The sequence below is a fragment of the Stenella coeruleoalba genome (genome assembly GCF_951394435.1).
Source record: "Stenella coeruleoalba genome assembly, chromosome: 1".
Classification (NCBI taxonomy): domain Eukaryota; kingdom Metazoa; phylum Chordata; class Mammalia; order Artiodactyla; family Delphinidae; genus Stenella; species Stenella coeruleoalba.
Genome location: NC_137169.1, coordinates 11328612 through 11350530, shown reverse-complemented (window position 1 = coordinate 11350530; position 21919 = coordinate 11328612). Strand labels below are relative to the sequence as shown.

The 21919-nt window shown below is 52.9% G+C and overlaps 1 protein-coding gene across 7 annotated transcripts in view; it reads right to left on the bottom strand.

The window, feature by feature from the left end:
* KAZN (kazrin, periplakin interacting protein) overlaps positions 1 to 21919 on the bottom strand; it is a 1123195-nt gene that overhangs the window by 63585 nt on the left and 1037691 nt on the right. For all 7 annotated transcript variants that reach the window (XM_079918585.1, XM_079918584.1, XM_079918586.1 and 4 more), the window contains one exon: positions 16752 to 16943. In XM_079918585.1, the coding sequence (XP_079774711.1) occupies positions 16752 to 16943 (192 nt within the window). The remainder of the gene's footprint in view (positions 1 to 16751; positions 16944 to 21919) is intronic.

Below are 21919 nucleotides of genomic sequence, written 5' to 3'. Positions count from 1 at the left end.
GCTCTAGGCGCACGGGCTTCAGTAGTTGTGGCACACGGGCTCCGTAGTTGTGGCTGTAGACCACAGGCTCAGTAGTTGTGGTGCACGGGCTTAGTTGCTCTGCGGCATGTGGGATCCTCCTGGACTAGGGCTTGAACCCATGTCTCCTGCACTGGCAGGCGGACTCTTAACCACTGTGCCACCAGGGAAGTCCCTTAATATTCTTAAGATGAAATCTAGAGGGAATTGCTCTTTATGTTAACCACAACCAGCCAAGATGGCCATGGACAGTTGCACAGCCAGGACCGCCATGGACAGTTGCACAGCTGATGCACTGCCCAAAAGTACCTGGTAGGTAAGCTGAGTGGGAGGTAAAATCCAGCTGGTGTTCTGCTTGTCAAATTGTACAGTTTAGTGCAGGGCTGCAGCCACCTGGAGCAGAGGCACCTCTCTACCCCCTTGTCAAACCCTGCTACAGGGCTGCAACCCCCTAGGAATGTGGTCACACACAGGTGCTGCCTGCCAGGTCACCAGGCTATACAGGTCAGTAGGCCTGTGTACAATGTCGTGGATGGGGGGTACCTTTGCCTAATCTGTCTACATGCCTTTTTCTAACTGGCACAAAGCCTGCATTAGGCTAGTGGGAGTCCCATTAATTTGAAAAATATGCATTTACAATCCATAGGTTGGTGACTGGCCTATACTTCTTGACGTAAGATCTTTATGTACAGAACTGCTCTACTGGGTTCAAGATTCTGTCAAAAAATTGAGAAATCTGTTTTAGGAACAGACAGTAAAAAGTGAACTTCAGTGAGCATTCAGGGTTGGGAGTAAGGATAGGGGTCTAGGATGAAGCTCCTAGCTTAGCTGGGGCATGTCACTTCCCCACACCGAGCCTGGCCTACAGCTCCCGGCTACTTCCCCTCTCTCCCTGTTCCACAGGGGAGGCTGCTCTGACCCTTCTGGGAACCTGAACCCCCAGGAACGCCTTGCTCCACTGGGAGACACCGGGTCCATGTGGGTGGGTAACAACAGTTGCCTGGAAACCCCACCTTGTCAAGGCCTCACGTGCTCCTGCTGAGGTTTACACGGAAGCCACGCGGGCTAGGAGACAGGAGCCTCTTCCAGCAACCCATCTCCCTCCCCGGCCTCCCACATCCTTCCTTCTGGAACCTCCGCCCGAAAGCTTTACTCCTCTGGTGTCAACTGGGGATGCACTTCATGACTTAATAGCATCCTTCTCCACCTCTGCTCCCTCCTGCCTAACAGGGCGTCGGAATGGTTTCTGAGATGTCATACTATGCCTCTCTATCGTAAAGATCACATCTTTCTGAGGTCCATGAAGAATGGAGTGGCCTGTGGTGCCCTCGTAAATTATGATGCTGACCAGGCGGGCGGCCTTGGAACATGCAGACGAACCTGGGGAAGGGGAAGGATGCCCTGTGGGCAGTGGGGTCGGGGTGCAGGTGGAGGTATGTTACTTCTCCTGTCTGGTAGGGCAGGTGGGCCCCTTGGCCACCTCACGGTCACCTGTGTATACCGTGAGCACCCACCCTCCAACACCTTTGCTTATACCATCCTCTGACCCGGAGTACCTGCCTGACACCTGTCCACTTACTCACATCCTGTCTGTTGGGTCAAGGGCTATAGATCCCATTTGTCTGGGACAGTCCCAGTTGGCTCTTAATGTCCCAGGACAACTTTTAATAGGCCCTCTTTTTCTTGAAAAACTCTCCCAGTTTGGACAATAAATTATACAGTCACTCTGAACTTAGTAAAAGAATAATAATAGGGCTTCCCTGGTGGCGCAGTGGTTGGGAGTCCGCCTGCCGATGCAGGGGACACGGGTTTGTGCCCCAGTCCAGGAAGGTCCCACATGCCGCGGAGAGGCTGGGCCCGTGAGCCATGGCCGCTGAGCCTGCGCGTCCGGAGCCTGTGCTCCGCAACGGGAGAGGCCACAACAGTGAGAGGCCCGCGTACCGCAAAAAAAAAAAAAAAAAAAAAATAATAATAATAAGAGCAGCTGATATTTAATAAATAAATATTTACTGTTCCAACCTCTTTCTATGAATCATCTCATTTAATCCACCAACCACTGGGTAGGGGCTATTATGATACTGATGGGGATATTCTACCAATGGGGGAGGAGAGTTGAGCAACTTGTCCAAGTTCAAGTGGAGGGGACACCAAGCCTAGTCCTGGCTCTACTACCCATGTGACCTTGGGCACGTCATGCAACCTCTCCAAGCTTATGTTCCTCACATGGAGAAAAGGAGAAAAGAAAGGAACTTTGTAGGACAGTGGGGAGCATTACACAAGGTATTTACTTTTCTGGTTGATGGTGCATTGTAGGTGTTCAGTGAAGGACAGGTCCTTTCCACTATTCATTTCTTTCCTGAGAACTTGGACCCAACCTAGAACCAAAGAGGGCACCTTCCCTTCCCTGTATAAATATCTCCTAGTTGCTTGGTTTGAACAGGAAATCCTCTGCTTGCCCTGCTCTCGGCACTCCTACAGAGCATAACATGGCAGAGGTGAAGCCCCTTTTCTTGGGGGCACTGACCTCTCCCTATACATCCCACCCCCAAATTATTCACCATCTTTTCCACTTGCTACTAACAAACTAGCAACAGAGGTTGAGGTCACTGTGCCTTGGCCTCATATCCCCTATCTAGAAACAGCTCAGAAAGCCCACTTCTGCCTGGGAAAGCCCCCATACTTGCAGGGGAGCAATGCCACCTCCACACACCCAGCCCTCACAGCAAGCGGGGCCTCCAGCCCACACAAACTCCACAGAGCTCGGTGGCCGTCAATCACCAACAAGAAACTGCCCTGTAAGTCTGCTGGCAGCCTGGGGTGGAGGTGCGGGGGTAGGGGTGTCTGAATTCCAGAAGAGTAGGAAGAAGAAACCCTCCCCGATGAAGAGAAATCCAACAGAAGAAGAAGACTATTTCCAGGAGCTTCACTGGCGAGTATGGAAGATGCCAAAAAGGGGAAAGGGGGAACTATCTTACCACCTTCTCATCTGAAAAGAGGACAAAACAGTCCCACTGACGTGATCACACACCTCCAACCTCCTCCCCGTGATCACATGGATCTAGGTGCCGGGTGCTTCTGATAATTGGAACATCACCAACCAGCCACGTCTTTTGCTCTCCATCCTGACCCAGTGTCTTGAACAGGCCAGTAAGAGTGTTATTCTAAAACCCATTGACCTTGCAGTCCCCAAACTCTGGAGAAGTCGCTCACCTATGAGCTCTGGGCCATGAACATCTAGAAGCAGCATTCTGACTCCGTTCTGATTCTGGCCCTCCAGCAAAGTGCGGTGACCAAGGAAAGAAAGAGGGCTTCAGCAAGAACGTGCCACAGCTGGGAAGGGCAGGAGGCGAGAGGCCCCTGGGGAGACAGACTTTGCCTGGAACAGAAACTGACCTCAAGATGCCAACACAACTTCACAGCGCATGCGAGGCTTAACTGACGCTGGTGACACTCAGCCCTGCCCAGGTGAGCGGCCGAGAGGGCTGGCGCTGGCAGGGCAATGCGGAGCCGGCCCCCGAGTGGGCCTGGGCAGCATGTGAGCTTTCAGCCTCTGTGGCGGTTCTCCAAAGCCACGCTCCTCCGGGAATTCCAGCCAGGAAATGGCCCTGCTTTGGCGGAACCTGGCCAAAGCTCCCAGTCCATCCCTCCGCTGCGTGCCACCCAGGGCCACCCAGCCCGTTCTGCCCCTGAAGGGAGTGATTCTCCCCCAGTCTGCAGTCACCTGAACCAGGAAGAAGAAAGAAAGGCTTGCGCCCTTGTTTTTTCTCCACTCACGCCTGCGCCTGGCCTGGGGAGGGAGCAGGGAGCGCGGTCATCCTGGTCACTCCACGGTCATCCTGGCAGGAGACACAGGTCGGAGCTTGAGATGGCACCAGTGGGTCATGTAACTGGAGAAGCCAGGCTGAGGGGCGCTGCCCACGCACAGGACCCTCCGGGTCTGTCACACACTGTGGGTACATTCACATGGGCTGAGCCCTCCCCCTGCTCTTGGCCCGTTTCCTGCACACCTACTGTGTGCCAGCCCTGTGGGCCCAGCGCGCGCTTCGTCTCTGCTCTGCCTGCTTCCCCGGCCTTGTTCACTCCTCAGCAGCAGGAGTGGGACAATCATAGGGACACAGAGACAAACACACTTCAGGTCCCGACCTCAAGGCGCTCCCGGCCTTACACTGCTGAGTCAACAGCCACCTCCCCCCAAAAGGGACAGTCCCAACGGCTCCGTGCTGTTTTCCATCTTCCACCTTCATCTCAGACCTGTTTATGAGTCCCCTGCCACGTGCTGGGTCCAGGGCTGAACACTGGGTGGGAGATAGAAGGGTTAGTAGCACCGGGATGACCCACGCTTCTCTAGCTGCATCTAACCAGGCCCATCTTCAGGGCAGCCAGGAGCCAACACCGGCCGAGAGAAGCACGGCCCAGCCTCTCCCTGAGGGCTCGGCAGGGCTTAGGGGTATTGACTGGCCCTGGGCCATCCCCCTCCTTCTGCCTGAGCCCACGGGTTCTTGCTAAAGACCTTCCTTTCCTTGGGCACCACTCTGCTGGCAAGGCCTGAATCAGAAAGATTCTTCTAGATCTTCATGGTGCAGAGCTCCTGGTCGAGCAACTTCTCTGGAGTTCAGGGGCTGTGAAGGTCAGAGGCTAAGGGCTGCTGGTCAGCAGTGGGGTGTAGGTCCTGGGCTGGGGTGAGAGTGGGAGGCCTGGCGGCAGTCAGAGGCCCAGCTGGTGTGACCCAGGGACACGCTGACACCAGCACCACTTCTATGACCACTTCTGCAGTCAGTGGGCAGCGTCAGGCTGCTGTCTTGGCTTTCTCAGAGGTTGGCTTGTTCTCCCCGCAACACAGGTATTTTCCCCTGCATTCTGAGTAGTATTCTGCTCACGGTACCTGACAACAGGGGCTCAGAAGAACGCTCAGCCCAACCCTCCCACCAGATGAGGCCCGCAGAGGCTGAGGGCAACACTGTGGAAGAGCCCTGGACTCCTGACTCAGGACGGCCCGCTCCGACACGCCCCGGGGCCTCGGATTCACAGGCCCAGCCTGTCCCTGAGACACACGGCACAAAGGATTCATCATTTAAAAACCTGTTAGCCACGGAAACAAACAGCAGCGGGTTCCCCATGGGGCTGTGGAGGGCACTGGCTATACCCCACAGGTCCTAGAGCCAGGCACACCTTCCTTGGCTTAAATTCCACCTTTCAGCAGCTCGCTTCTCGGGCTCTCAACCTTCTCATCAGAAAAATGGTGAAGCCTATCCGAGATCATTCTTTAAAGTCCATGTATTCCTGGCCCAGGGAACTATTCAATGAGTATAAAAAAATTGTATTCATTACCTATACATTAAATAGAAGTATTAATTTTTAAGATATTATGGAGCCACTGGATTTTTAAATTTTATTTATTTATTTTTGGCCATTCAGCGGGGCTTGTGGGATCTTAGTTCCCTGACCAGGGATCGAACCCGGGCCCTCAGCAGTGAGAGTGTGGAGTCCTAACCACCGGACCGCCAGGGAATTCCCAAGCCATTGGATTTTAACCTCCATCTTTTCCCTACCATAGCACCTGGCCTCCAGCTGAATCAGAAGGCTCCTTTCTAGACTGTTCTGAGTGTTTAGCTCAGTGCCCCAAAATGCCTCTCCTCCTTCTGTGTCCCCACGTCAGGCTCTGGGCATGAAGCTCACCCGGTTGTTAGCAGCTTCTGTCATAGCCACTGGCCAGCCCGTGTCGTTGGACCTATGTAAAGAGCTGGGCTGGGAGCCCAGGCCACAGCACACGCGGCAGCCTTGGACCTCCCTGGTCTCTGCCTGTTTCTGGAGCCCAGGAGCCCTGGGTGTTGGTGCCCTGATAGGACAGGGCACTTCCCACCTGGGGTTGGGTCCCCTCTGTGACCCGCTGAGGCCAGCATGAAGGCTAAGCTGCAGGCTGCCTGAGTGTGGCCCGTGGGGCACTGAATGCCCTTCACTCCAAAACGCCTCGTGCTCAGGATTCCTAAGGCACCACCCCCTCTTTTTAAAACATCTTGAATAAGCTGCATGTATGTAACGTGGACCATGTGATATAACCTGACATACGTAACCACCTGCAAAACCACCACTACAATCAAGATAGAGGCGTATCCGTCACCCCAAAAGCTTCCTCTTCCCCTTCGAAAGCCACACTCCTGCCCCTCCCCCACCCTCCAGGCAACCACTGATCTTTCTGTCCCTACAGATTAGGTTTCATTCTCTAGAGTTTCACATGAATGGAACCACACAGGATATACTTTTTTCTTTCTGGACTCTGGCACTCAGCATAATGATTTTGAGACCCGTCATGTGGCTGCATGTCTCGATAGTTTGTTGCTTTGTTGCCAAGCGGGATTCCACTGTAGGATATACTGGTCTGTTTACTCATTCCTCTGTTGACGGACTTTTGGGCTGCTTCCAGTTTTTGGCTATTACAAAGAAAGCTGCTAGGACCATTAGTGTACAAGTCTTTGTGCAGATATATATATTTCCTAGGTGAGTAAAAACCTAGGAGTGGCATGGCTGGGTCCCATTTCATCTCACTGTACAATTTCTATGTCCCCCTAGTACTGACAGTCTTCTAACACATACGACTTAGTTTTTCTTTGTTCCTTGTTTGTTGTTGGCCTTCTCCCTCCCCTATGTGGCAGATGGTATTTTCGCAAAGATGGACACAATAATACTTCCCATACGTGCTTTTTATAGGGTGGAGTCTGGCTGGCCTTGTGGCTGGCCTGTCACCAACTGAATGCAGCGGAAATGACACTAAGTAATGTCTGAGACCAAGAAGCCTTACAGCTTGCTCCTTGACTTCCTGGAACTCCTTCTGTGGGATCCCCGAGCCTGTGGAGGAGGTCTGACGACCATGCTGGAGGGCCACAAATGGGTGTTTTAGTTGTCAGTCCCAGTTGAGCCCAGACACCCCACCAAGGCACCAGACACGTGAGTGAAGCTGTCTTGGACTCTCCAGCGGAACAGCCCACCACAGCAGAACCCACAACCCTCACCCACCATGTGGAACTCAGGAATCACCAGGCTGCACCCTGCCATGTCCCTGACACACAAAATCACGGGACGTAAGAAAAATGCTGGTGAGATTTGGGGGCTGTTTGTTACACAGCAGATCCATGAGAAACGGATCTGTCTGTTTGGCTCACAGATACACCCCAAAGGCCCAGAACAATGCCTGGCCAATAGGAGGACCTCAACAAGTGTTTGCTGAATGAATAAGTGAGTGGGGTTCTAGGTAAGATTTTATCAACACTGAAGAGATTTCTACTGATCAGAATTGAATGCTGGTGCAGCAGGAAGGGATCTGTGTCAGGCATGAGACTTCAAGTCCAAACACTGAGACCAGCATGCAGTATGACCCTCCTGGAACCTCAGTTTCCCCAACTGTAAAGTCAGGCTAACTCCACCTATGTCATGGGCTGGATCTGAGGAGAATGTGAAGATGAGGTGGGTGGAGGCCTCAGCACAGGGCCAGCCCAGGAGATCCCCGAGAAGGCTTGCTACGTCTGAGTGAAACTGTGCTGCCCCCGCCTGCCACCCACACCTCATATTGCGCTCAAGGCCCACAGAGATCTGCTCCCCCCTCTCCTGTTCAGCCATCATCAGGGGCAGCTCTTCCAGGAAGGAAGCTCACCCCCAGATCCCTGTCTGAGGCCAGGACAGCATCCCCTGGGGAGTCAGCCAGGGCTGAGGAGAATCACAGTGGAGGTCCCTCGCAGACCTGACCCTGTGTCCATGGCCAGTACCCACCATGGCTGCCCCAGAAGGAGGGCCAGCTCTGAAGACCACCGCCCCCTCCCGCCCCGGCCTGGCTCACACCAAAACTCTTCTCCCAGGACAGAGGCCAGTGTGGCTCTCACTTCCTGCCACAGGTTCAGGGCCATGTCCTGACCCCATCACGGCAAGATGGGCCTGCACAGTGATAGAGGCCACAGCTCCAAACAGGGTTGAACAGGGTCTTGGGCAATGTCTTATGAAAGGCATATCAAGACCTGGCTTTTCTCACACTGCGCTCTGTTCTCCTCCTCTCAGCTGATCAATCTCTGACACTTCCTGGGCGGGGAGTGGGGATTAACTAAAAGCAGCAGCTCCAGGTCTGCAGCCCTTGCTCACTTCTCAAATATGGCAGCCGAGGCCACTGGCATTTCCTGGGACTGAAGTGTGTTCACTGAGCAGTGGAAGGAGAGGAGGTCGGGAAGAGAAGCTCCTGGCTTGTGTGTCCCCGAGACCAGCCTTGACGCCTTTAGTCCCTGGGACAAGCTCCAGAGCAAAGACTAAGAACGAATCCACAAATCCCGGTGCCTCAAGGGGTCCGAGTGACAGCTAAGAACGCTGGGCTTCCAAACCCAGATCTGTCCATCTTTCTCCTCTCTTCCCGATTTCACTGCCTTCCTCTCTACTGCTACGACCACCCCTAAGATGCCTAGAATAAAAAGAGTATCTGCTAAGAACAGAGGTTTGGAAACTAGAGTCACTGGACATCAAGTGTGGGCTCTCAAGTCTACTAGCCGGGAGATTAGAAAAATCCTTAGTCTCTCTCATCCCCATTTTGTAGATGGGGAGACTGAGGCTAATAAACACCACTCACCTAATGAGGGTTGTTGGGAGGATCAATGGGCTCGTGCAGGCAGAGCAATTAGAGTGCCTGGCATAGTCCAAGTGCTAAATAAACGTTAGCTGTGGTGATTACTGCTCAAAAGCAGTTTACTATGTGCTCACACTTCAGTCATCCCAACTACAGAATGGGTGTACAAGGTTTTTTCTGAATAGGGAAGAGGTTGGGCTCTGGTACCTGCTTCCTAAACAAGCATCGGATATGTGGAGGGTGAGTCCTGGAGGGTGTCTTGAGTATTTTCAAACTAACCAGTCCTTCCTCTTTTCTCAGGATAATCAGAACATTAATACACAGCGGAGTCTACTGAGAATTGGACCCAAAGCATTGAAGGAGACCCCAGAAAGGGTCATTGTTTGGGGGTCCATGGAACAGATTCTGACCTGGGCAGGCGGGAAGGGTAGCAAAGGGGGCCTGGGGGGACGGGACTGGACTGGCTGCCTTTCCAACTCATAGAGTCAAGGGCCCAGGACGAAAACCCCAGACAGGGAAAAGAGAGAGGACATCAGTCACTCGGGTACAAAAACCTATAAAAAGCAAAGGAGTCAAAAGGGACAAGGTCGATGCCATGTGTTGTCAGTCACCAGACACCAGGACTCTAAGCAGATTCTGGATATGATTCTATTTAAAATGCTCTCTGTGGCGGATCCTCAGTCACGGCTGCCAACGAACCCCACCTCCCCGCAACCACAGCCTCCAGAGTCTCCGCCCACATGATGCTGGGCTTGGTCATGTGACTTGCTCTGGCCAATGAGACAATAGCAAACATAAAGCAGGAAGCGGCTTGAAAAGCGTCCCTGTACTGCCCTGCACTATCTAAGATGCTGAGGATGGGGGAACCGGTCACAGAGGGACTCTGCAACTTTTCTGGAAACCTCAAACTACTCCAAAGAAACACCTGTTGGAAAACATGTGCATTAGGGCATGTGCTCGTTTTTGGGAATCCAGCTGCCAGGTGAAGCAGCTAACCTGCTAGAGACACACAGCCCAGCCAGAGCTGCAACAAAACAGCAGAGACTCTGGACACTTCTTCCACCTGACCATAGATTATTTTCAGCTGGATCAAATCTGGAGTCTGAGAAGCTTTCAAGGGGGATCTGTCAACTGTGAAAAACAGTCGGTAGTATATTAGGAAGATGCTCTGTCTGTAAAGTTAAAACTCTCTGGAAGCTTCCACCAAATTCTAAGATGTACCAGCTAAGCGTCTTCAACATCAGTGCTGTGGGACAGAGGGGCAGCAGCCCCTAGGGCATCAGGCTAGATGGCCTAAGAAACAGTGGAAGCTTCTAGGTATGATTTACTTATTGAAGAGGAGAACATAAATTCAACCCAGGGCGATGGACGGCCCAGAAGATGAACAAGTCTTTGATGCAAGGAATGAGACAAAGAGTGGAGTGCGGATGTGGGAAGGGAAACAGGAAACATTAAGTTGCTTTTCAAACCCACACAGCTCTGGAGACAAGGATGTGTGTGTAAAAAAGCAGGTGGGCAGAGCCATCCCAGCATCAGTAACACATCATTCTATTCAACAGCCACTCAGGCCACCTACCACCCCACTGCCTGCAGGACTGGTTACAATGGCAGCCAAAGCATGGCCACACCTGCTAGGAACCTAAAGGACACTGGTGTCCCCTGCTGCTCAAGGCCTAAGACAGTCTCTGCACCCCAGAACTCTTCAAGCAGAATATCTGTGGCGTAGATTCTTATCTTCAAGCCTCGTTGGTCATGAAAAAATATATTATTCAACCAACTTGCATTGAGTATGTTGTGGGTTTCTGGGCAGGGCCTGGGTCCCACTTGCCTCTGAATTATCTGAGCCACAGGCACAGGTTCTATTGTGCGGAAGTTTTCATGAAACATTTGTTGAATGAGCAAATTAAATAATGAGGCTCAGTTCCTGCCAGGAGCTCAGTCTAGGACAGGTGACTCATTGTGAGGCAGGGAAAAGGCCCCAACAGGGCTTATTCCTTGTGCTAAAGAGAGGAAACTTGGGCATCATTTCTTCTCCGCCGTGCTCACCAATCATCGACTTTGTTCAGATGGTGAGGCTGAATCTGTGCTGGGTACTGTGCCTGTAGGAGGGTGGCAAGTGGCAAACCGGGTAGGAAACAGACGCCCCTCCATGTGTGCTGAGTCCTGAGGGAGCTCAGCATCTAGGGCTGTGAAGTCTAGGGAGGAGGGGCCCTTATTAGTTTCCTCCTGCTGCTGTATCAAATAACTACAAATTTAGTAGCTTAAAAAGATACAAATTTAGTATCTTATAGTTCTGGAGGTCAGAAGTCTGCAATGGGTCTCAGAGGGCTAAAATCAAGGTGTGGGCAGGGCTACATTCCTTCTGGAGGCTTTAGGAGAGAGTCTGTCTTTCCCGGCTTCTAGAGGCCACGCACATTCCTTGGCTTGTGGACTCTTCCTCCACCTTGAACACCAGCAATGGTGGATTGGGTCCTCACGTTGAATGTCCAGCCTCTGTTCTCTGACTTTCTCTCTCTCTGACTCTTCTGCCTCCTCTTTCACTCTGAAGGAACCTTGGGATTACGCTGGGCCTACAGGATAATCCCTCCATTTTAAGGATGTCTGATTAACAACCTTAATCCTCCTTTGCCACGTAAACTACCATATTCACGTGCTCTAGAAATTAGGATGCAGACGTCTTGGGGGTGAAGGGGTGTGATCCTGCCAACCACAGGCCCTGGACCCATCGAGTGGAGATGGTTCAGAAAGATTCCTGGAGGAAGCAGAGCCTGAATCAGGACTTGGAGGAAGAGTGACCATCAGGAGGCTGGGGGAGAAGAAGAGCAAACACAAAGACTCAGAGGAGAAAGAAGGGAGAGGATCCACAGGCACATCTAGGAAGCACGTGTACATAACATGTGCATCCACGTGCTAGAAGGAGACGAGGCTGCAAAGGCAAGGAGAGGGTGGGAAAGGGACACAGGAACACCTTCAACACCTCACTCCTCATACAGCTTTCTCCTGCTCAAAACCTCCATGTCCCTGAACTTCAGGGTACAGCCCTGAATGCAAAGCCTCCGCCTTCCCACCCCCATCCACAGGCTGGCCTTCTTGCCTTTGCTCAAGCTATTTCCCCTGCAGTAATGCCCTCTCTGCCCCTGCCAGTGTCACCTAAGGGCTCCAGAGCCACCCTGCTGAGCTCTGAACCTGGCCCTAACCAGGTACTGCTGTGTAATCTTGGCACATTGACAGCCCACCTCATACTCTTATTGTGAGAATTAAAGGAGCTAAAGTATGTGGCATATAAAAAGTGCTCAAAAATGCTAGCTGTCACCACCACTACCACCAACAATAACATTGCAGGGGTCCAAGAGGAAAGCTATTTTCATAATAACACTCTGACATTATTTGCCTGTTTTACTGTGTTAGTATTTGCAATGCTGGTGCAAAAGCAATGCTGGGTAAAATGCTGACATCTTAGCAGAAATCATAACAGTGGCATCAAACTGTATTAGTAGTCACTGAGTTCTTTACACAATGTACTCATAGTTGAAAGAAAGGGGGGGGGAGGAGAGTTTTACTTAAGAATAACCTTGATGAAGCTGTAAAAATAATTAATTCTATTAAAACTTGATTCCCAAGTACATATTTTTTAATAAAATGGGAAAAACACTTAAAGTTCTTTCACTGCATACCAAAGCACAATGTCTGTCTCAAGGAAAATTATGTGTGCAACTGTTTGAGTTGCTAGGTAAACTAGCCACTTTTTCGTAGCTCACCATTTGTACTTGAAAGAAGGACCAACGTACAAACTACAGGATCTGGCAAACTACTGAACTAAGTGAACACATGAAGTAAGTGAGCCTGTTACTTCTAGGAAAACAAATGACAGTATTTGTTGACAAAACTTGAACTTTTGAGCAAAAATCCAAATTTGGGCAAACTTGATCTGCCACTATGATTTCAGCAGCTCCTCAAGACTTAAAGACTTTTCTAATGAGATTGGTGGTGATGTTAACAGATATGACTTATTGATGTTGGATACTGAAATATGCCAAGATTTGGAGGATGTGCATTGCTCAGTAAACCAATATTTTCCAAGTGATCAATGTTAGATTAAAAACAAATCATGTGTGGGTACAATAGCCATTCAAAGTACCAATTAGACCCGTGGTTTTGTCCATCCTAACAGAGCACAAAACCTTCACTGGATAATTCCACACTCAGCAAACCTCTAAGAAACTACCATTTGGTGAGTTAGTATGAAGTCAAAGAAAAATATGCATAATTATCTAATAAGGCAACTAATACACTCTTCCCTCTTCCAGCTACACATCTGTGTGATGCTAGATTTTCAACCAAAACAACAAATCATAGTAGCCTGACTGAAAGAGTAGTTAACGAGAACTCAGCAGTCTTCTATGGAGTCAGACATTAAAAAATTTTTGCAAAATTGTGAAACGATGCTGCTGTTTTCCCTCAAATCTTTTTGTTTAGGAAAATACAGTCATTTTCATTTAAAAATAATGTTAGCATGTAATGGGTTTAGTACTGTCCTTTTAAAATAAATTGAAGGTTTAGACACGTTTTCTCGGAGAAATCAATGCAACTGAGGGGGCCCGGGGAAATCAAGACACCCCACAGGGGTCCCACGGGCAACCAGCTCACCACAGGTGTAGGGCTGCAGTCACGCAGGGACTCTGGGGTGAGTTTACTCACGCGATGACACCATTCCTTATTAAACAATCATTCAGGACTTCTGCCTTTAAACTCAGGATGAGACCAAAATCCCAAACCAAACATTCCCAGACTCGTCCCCACAGAAACAAAGGAAACTTCTAAACCCCCATTCTCGCCAGACTTGATTCTTTTCGTTGCTTTGATGTTGGAACCATCAATGTTTGCATGTTTGCTTGAGTTCCTAATCCTCTCACGTGCCGAAGAATTCCAGTGTCAACCACCCCCAAACCAAAGACGGAGGGTGGGCCGGTGGGGACTGGCCAGAGTGGAAGTCTTTGGGGGCTTTGCGTTTTCCCACCGCAGGGACGCTGGTTATTAACAAGCGTCGCCCAACATCTGCCGAGTACTTGGCTTGTGCATTTATTCTCATCCTTCTCATTATGGGCATATAAATCCCTTTTCATGCCCCAGCCTCCTTCTGCCCACATCTGTCTGCAATTTACTCACCATGTGCTGTGGCTGGGGAGGAAGCATCTTATTTATGACTTTGTAGAATGCCAGGCAGGATGCCTGAGTTGCTTGCTACCTTGAACTTAGATGGGCTCAGGGGGTCTAAGGTCTGGGCTACCCCAAATGGGAATCAGGCGACCAACATCTCCAAACAGATCTGAGGAAGCCTGCCAAGCCCTGTCTCATCAGATAATCACTAAGTATTTGCACTAATGGTACTTGGCACTGGGCCAAGCACTTTATACCTCATTTAATCCTCATGACAACCTGTGAAGTAGCTACTATTATTGGCCTCAATGATAAGAAAAGTAGGTATTGTTACTGTTGCCTTCTGCAAAGGAACTGTGGTTCAGAGAGGTTAAGGAATTTGCCCCAGGTCACACAGCTAGTAAGTGACAGAGATGGGATTCATGCCCAGATCTGACTCCAGAGTCTGCTGTCCCCGTGACTGAGCTAGGATGGCCTCCTGTCTCTCTTGTCCAGGCCAACTTCACCCCTCGTGACCTCATCCAGAGGGGAGATGAGGTGTTTAGTGCAGTGGAAAAAGTTTCGGACTCTGCTGCTAATTAGCTCTGTCACCTTGGCCAAGTTACTTAACCTCCCTGAGCCTCATTCAGCTGTCTCCATCTGTGAAAGGGGTTAAAACCCTCCAGCAGGAGTGGTGGGGTGAATGGTAGACCAAGTGCATAGAACAGTGCTGGAACACAGTAGGTGCTCAATAAGGCTTTCCTTGAATGAATACTGACGAGTCCTTGTTGATGACATTATTGTTCCTACAAAGCAGTCGCCTTTGGGGGATCTCTGGGTCCCTGAGCAAGGCCCTGAAGACCTTTGCGGATGGATAAGAAATCGTACAGCACAGAGTTGGGAAGAAATGCCTGCATAGCTCTGTGCCCTGTGGGCTAAACGGATGAGGGTGCACATCATGGTTCCCGCCTTCACAGACACGACCTCATTTAATTCACTGTTACTGTCCCATCACTCAGATCAGAACACTGAGGTCTGGAGAGCCGTCTGCTCCAGGAGCTGGGCAGTCGGTGGGTAAATGAGCCTCTGCTCACTCCCTGCCCACACCCCTGGGCACAGGAACAGCAGAGACAGGTATTCCTCCTCCTCCCAGGTACAGAAGGGGGAATACAGGCAAGAATTCTTTCCGTGGCCCAGGACACAGAAGGCAGGTGACTCTGTCCTGGAATGAACACCGGCAAAGGAGGCTGAGACAGCGTCTGGCTGCTTCCTGAGGCAGCCTCGACTCTGCAGGATCGTGAAACCTGGCGAGACCAAAGGACGTCAGCTCACACGGCCTGGACGCAGCAACACGTGCCCATGGGAGACTCCTGAGACTTGGATCTCCTTCCTGAGAAGGGTGGGGATGTTCCGAGGCCCCCGGGAAGCTGGGAGTGGAGGGAGCTTGTATAGATCTGCCTGGACCGCAGGAGGGTTGCATAGAGAAAGCACGCGTGCCTGGCACAGTGACTTCTGCTCACACGGCGTCAGCTGCACCGTGACGCAGACCACCTGCCTGCTACGGCCTGAAGAGACCACCCAGAACACTGTCCAGGTGGCCCCACCAGAAACAACACCCCAACAGGAAAGTGTCTACCCAGCTTTAAGAGTAACATGTACTGCTGGGGAGAACGCAGAGAGGGGCTGGCGCAGCCGGCTGAGGGCGCACCGGCATCCCAGGCTTCCTGGGGGACGGGTGGTGGCGTGTTGGCCAGACAGCTGCCTTAGCCAGTGTTCTGCTGCTCACTTCACACCTGTGGTCAGGGAAACCCACAAGGACAGAGCCGACTAACCATCCAGCACAATCCCCTCTCCCTCCCCGCCCAGTTAGCCCTGTAGCTGGGACGCGGACACCCAGCACTCCCTGCGGCCACGCTCTTGCCAAAGGGAATCTCTGACCCTGGATTTTGGCCCTTTCCCTGGATCCTTCACAGGCCGAGGGGAGCAGAGATGCCCACCAGCCTGAAATGCCCCCTGGGATGGTCACAGAAGAGAGAGACAAACAGATTCTTTAAGCCACCCTGTTCTGGGGTCTTTGCTACAGCAGCCCGAAATCAACCGGAGGAATAAACCTGCTTTGGCCTCAGCAATGAAGTCTTTATCGAGAGAGTATTTATCGTTCTAGGAAGTGGTAAGTGGAAAGGAGGGTGCCAAATTTTATTGCCCTTCCCCCCCCCAGGAGAATCAAAGACACTAAGCGGGGCTCAAGAGGTCAAGGCAGACCCCACCCAAGATATTTTCTCCCCCAACGTTTCACGTTGCAGGACTGGGAGGGGATGACTCCCAACCTTTCTCAAATAACCTTGTGAGACGCAGTGTGGGCAGGTGGCTCCCAGGAGAGATGGGTATGCCGGCTGCCAGTACCCCGGGCCGGCTCTGAGGAAAGCAGCTGACACGTGCGCCCAGTGGTCTCCTAAAGCAGTTTCTCTCCTAACTCCTCCCCCAACCCAGGGCTGGATGCTGCGCTCCCTAGAGGGGAGCTCCTGCAGAGCTAGCAACGAGAGAAGAGGCCTGAGCCCTCCCCCGGAGAGCCCACCGCCGTGAGCACGAGTGAAGTGGGGGAGGGATGTGTCCTCCAGCACAAAGCCCAGCACCCCGCACTGTCCTGTGAGGGGAGGCGCCGCAGGACCCTGAGAGCTCTTCTGGGTCAGCATCCTCGTTCAGCAAAGATAACTACCTGCCATTCACACACCTCAGAAGGAGGCGCCCCAGGACCGGCAGTGATGGAGAACACGAGGCGGTCATACCGCAGGAAGGAATGACATCTGTACCCGACCCAGCAAGACGCAGGATTCCACCCAAAAAGGAAGGGGCAGCCTGGGCTGGGGGCTGGGCGCCGGGAGGCTCCTGGGGCCACGTCACTGCCCCTGCAGAGGCAGGACCCTGGCTCCTGGTGTCCTTGTGGCCCCAGCTGAGGCCCAGGCGAGGGAGGGGAGGGAGCTGTCGCCCACTTGTCACTCACCCTGCAACGCTTCTCTGGCTCTGGCTAGCTCCTGCCCCTTCTGGGCCAGCTGGACCCTGAGCTCGGTGGCCGCGAGGACCTCGGAGGACTTGCCGCCCTGCGACTCCTCCAGGTCCTTCATCAGCATCTCCTTCATCTGCCGGAGAAGGTGGACTTCCTCCTGGAGCCGGGACACTTCCTCCCGCAGCAGTGCTAGGGGAGAAGGGCACACGGTTAGAGCGGGGGACAGTGGCTCCCGCTCGCTCACTTTTCTGGGGACAGTTTGAAGGTGCTTTGGCTTTCCCTGTTTGCTCTGCATTCAGGGCCTGTCCTACTATGTGTAGGAAAACCCCCGAACGACCTTAAGGCAAGGAGGCCCCGCCCCAGTCCTGGGCCCCGCCCACAGTCTGCAGAGCACGCCTGGCGGGACTCCCTGCCTCCCACCACACTCTCTAGGGCTCTCAGGGGCCAGCACTGCAGTCCCAAGCCAGCAGCACTCCCAGTTACGCTTTACGCGCTTTACCTTGTTCACCAAAACCTCCGGGGGCAGGATGCTTCACCCCCATCTCACAGACTAGGAAGTCAAGGCTCGGAGAGATTAAGAAACTCCACGAGGGCATAAAGTGAGTAGGTAGCAGAGGTGGGATGTGAACCCAGACCTGGTCGACTCCGGGCACAGTCAACGCGACAGTATTACTCAGGACAGTGCACACCCAGGCCGAGATGCTCACCTCACTCAGAGACCGATTAAAAGAGCTTCTGACGTAGAGAATGGACTTGAGGACACGGGAACGGGGAAGGGTAAGCTGGGACAAAGTGAGAGTGGCGTGGACATATATACACTACCAAATGTAAAAGAGATAGCTAGTGGGAAGCAGCCGCATAGCTCAGAGCTTTGTGACCACCTAGAGGGGTGGGATAGGGAGGGTGGGAGGGAGATGCAAGAGGGAGGAGATACGGGGATGTATGTGTATGTATAGCTGATTCGCCTTGTTATACAGCAGAAATTAACACACCACTGTAAAGCAATTATACTCCAATAAAGATTTAAAGAAAAAAAAACAAAGAGGTTCTGAGATGCTCACGGAAGCCGGCCCTGGAGCGGCTGGTCTTAGCTTGCATCATAAGCTCACAAATCGCTCTCTCCCTTTTCCCCACCCTCCTGCACGCTGGTCCCTCTCTGTGCGACAGGCCAAGCTCTTTCCAGCCTCAGGGCCTTTGCCCCTGCAGGGTCCTCCACCTGCGACACCCTTTTCCCTGCTCTTCCAGTGACACAGCCGGCCCCCGACACCACCCTGTCCCATGCTCCCACGGTAGCAGGGGATGCAGTCCTCGCCTGTGAGGGTCAGAGGCCACGGCTGCGGCAGGGCTTTCGAGGTCCCGGGTCTCCGGTCTGGCTCCCTCGCTGACCAGGAGAGTGATCACGAGCAAGTCCCTTCCTCTCTAAGCCTCGCACGCCCCTTCTATAAAATGGGTCTAACCCTCAGGGTTGAGACGCAGGAGGAAGCCTGGTCCAGGGCATGTGCTCAGCGTATACGGCGAGCGCTCAGTGCCGGTGAGACGGGGGCTGCGTCTCCCCAGGCGCCTGACCCTCTTAGCAGCGCCCGGCGTTCTCTAAGGCGCTACAACCTGCACTCCTTGGGGAGCCTGGACACGAAGGCAGAGCCAGGTCTAGGGTGGGGGGCGGGCCACGGGGAGCAGAGCTGAGGCCTCGGGGACCCGGGGTCCCTCCGCCCCCAGAAGCCTGGGGAAGGGCGGCACTGGCTCCAGCCCCTGTTCTCTCGTCTACTTCAACTGCATCCTCTGAGGCCACCTGGGTCCAGCTGCCACCCGCACAAGGGGAGGCCGCCCTGCCCTCCCAGCCCCTTGACCCCCCACCCAACCTCCCCACAAAAGCCTGAAGTGCAGGGCGTCCCACCTCACTCCTGCACTGAAAACCCTCCCTGGCTTCCCGCCCCATCAGCCCATCTGAGGCCTCCCTCGGGCCACCTGCGGGGGGGACTTGCAGTTCTGGAAGGCGCTAGACTTGTCCCGCCTCAGGGCCGCTGGAAGAGCTTCCTTCCTTCTTCACAGGTTCCTCCCTGTCGGGCAGTCTCAGCCCTACTGTCACCTCAAGAGCCCTGAAGAGGCCCTCACCCGTGGTCCACTTCTGACAGCAGTTTGGACAACGCACCCCAAACCCCTCGTTAATGTGGGAGGCCCACCCACGCATTACCGTGTGCGTGCCCAGTGGGCACGGCTCCCCGAGAGCAGGCCTGGTGGCTCTGCTCTAGCTCATTCGCTGGGGGGTCTCAAGTGCCCGGAATACTATATGATGACACACGACAATCGAATGATCTCCTCCAGCCATCCGTCCACCCAGCAAGAGTTCATGGGCACCTGCCCCAAGCCAGTTGCCGCTGAAGGCACTGGAGACCCCTGGGTGAAGGTCCCAGACAGGTCCCCCCCTCGGGCCGGTGCTCCCAAACCCCACAGTGAACACGGCCTACAGAAACCTAAACCTGCACCCCGGGGAGGCAGGCTGTCTGCAAGGGACCTCCTGGTTGCTCTGACATGGACAGACTCAAGTGCAGGCTGGGAACTGCCCAGGTCTCTTAGCAAAACTGCAAAGTAGGAGGTTTGCATTGGGGGGCCCTCCCCTGCCCTCATTCCAGACAAACATTTGCAGGTCGCCTATAAGACAGGCCTGGCGCAGGGTGTTCAAAAAGAAGGGAACACCCTTGGCCCCGAGAAATCTCCAGCAAGTAGAAGCAGCACACACAGGTAAGCATAATGCAAAGCAGGTGTGGCACGTGCTTGGCCCACAGGAACATTTGAAACGGGCCTCGGAACATGGCAGGGCAGTGAGCAGCGGCGACAGTACGAGCAAAGGCGAGAAGGCTGGAAAGGCCCCTGGGCAACCCGTGACCAGTAACAGCTGAGGAAGAGCACGGAAGCCAGGGGAAGTGCGACAGGGTCAGATCATAAAAGGTCTTAACCTCAACCACCACTCTGTGCCCCCAGCCCTGGCTCGCCGTCTCTAGCAGTCCTTAAGACTCTGGAATTTTCATTCTTGCTTCCTGCCACAGACTGAATGTCTGTGTCCCCATAAAATTCCTATGTTGAAACCTAGTGCCCCATGTGATGATGGTACCTGGAGGTGAGGCCTTTGGGAGGTCATGAGGGTGGAGCAAAAGACACAGCGAAAAGACGGCTGTCTATTAACCAGGAAGAGCGTCCTCACCAGACACGGAATCTGCCAATGCCTGGCTCTCGGACTTCCAGTCTTCAGAATTTTAAGAAACAAATTTCTGTTGTTTATAAGCCACTGGCTACTTTTGTTCTAGCAACCCCAAACGGACCAAGACACCCTCCTTCATCAATTCTCCCCAGTCACCCATCCTGCCGGGGCCTGTCCCCACTCAACTGTCACCAAACGGTTATTTCACGCTAAGGTGTGAGTGACTGTTAAGCATCCCCGTTTATATTTACATTGCCAGGCAAGTGGAAGCCAGGGCTGTTTGATTTTATTTTACGGGCATGACTTCTCGGCTTCCTTAAACTGCCCAGAGGAAGCCACTGAGGTTGTTTGCTGTCTATGCAAATGGCAGAGGATTCCAAGAGACCTGGCTTCAAATCCAGTCCTGGCCAGGGACTTGTCGCGACCCTGAGCAAGCCCCATGATGTTTCCGGCTCTCAGTTGCCACGTACACTGCTTGGGGACAATGTCACCCATTTAGGGTTGCCAGATTTAGCAAAATAAAACAAAGCGAAGCAAAACAAACCCAAAAAGCCCAGGTGCACAGTTAAATTTGAATCTCAGATAGACGACAAATAATTTTTAGTATAAGCATGTCTTAAATATTGCATGGAACATACTTATGCTAAAACTTGATTTGTTGTTTATATGAAATTCAAGTGTAACTGGGCATGCTGTGTTTTATCCAGCAAGCCTACTTCCATTGCAATGAAACGAGGCCATCATGAGAAAGGGCTGTGTCACTAAATTATCTCACAGGAGGAACGAGGTTAAGGCACAGAGCAGCCTGGCACAGCCTCCTCTGCCCCTTGCTCTTGGACGAGAGCAAGACGGGGCTGGGTGCCCCTATCCTGAGCTAACAGTGGCAAAGGCAAATTTTTCCAGCGCTCACGTTGCTAATAGGTGTACCTGACACCCAGGCCCCGCCCCTTGAGTCAGGCTCTGAAGAAGCAGGAGGGCAGGATACCAAGTACATGTCCTGCAGGAACCAAGTCTTAGGAGACCAGGCTGGAAAAACAACTCCACAAAAAGAGAGAGCCTTGTCCAAGCTTACTAACTGCACCTGCCCTGGCTGGACTAGACCTTGCACAGCCTGGACCCTTCCAGGGGCAGAGAGGGGTGACAGCCCTGAGACTGCAATCACAGAGAGTCTCACAAGACTGAAGCCCATTTACAGGCTTCAGGACCATTCACAGGCACTTCCCCTCCCTGGGCCTCACCTGTGAAATGGGAGTGATGGGAATGAGACTCACAGGTAATACACTTAAACGTGCTAAGCACGAAGAATGCTGTGTGTGCCCTCGTGCCCCCAACTCCTCCTCCCCTCACTGAGGGGAGCGACCACATTCCTCGGAAGCAATGAAGAAGTGAAAGTTGGAGGACTTGGGTTGCTGTCTCAGAGGGATTGCTACCTCGCTGTGTGACCTTGGGCAAGTCACTATCCCTCTCTGGGCCTTCATAATATCAGTGCCCTTAGAGGGATGCACTCTTCAGGAATCTAGATGAATGCTACCGATAGTGCATTTCTCCCCTTGGCGGGACAGGGGTCCCTGCTCTGGTCCACAGCTGCACTGCTCAGTGAGGCAGCCACCAGCACACGTGGCTACTTAAGCGTAAATTAGTCACAACAAACAACTCAGTTCCTCAGGCACACCCGTCACATGTCAAAAGCACAGAGACCACCCTGTCGGGGCACGGAGCTCCTGGTCAGTGCTCGTTCAGGGGCACGAGGTGGGGAAGGGAAGAAGCGGGGTTTGTGAAGCACCTGGTGCAGCGTGGGCCGCAGACACACGGACAGGAGGGAGCCTTGTGCGAAAGGCGGGAGAGCTGCTGGGGAAGGAGCCATGTTCCTGGAGGAACCGCACTGGCCCTGGCCCAGGGACACAAAAGGGAAAGATCAATTGCATACCTTTCTGCCGAAGCTGGGCAACCACGGACCTTAAGGCAGGGG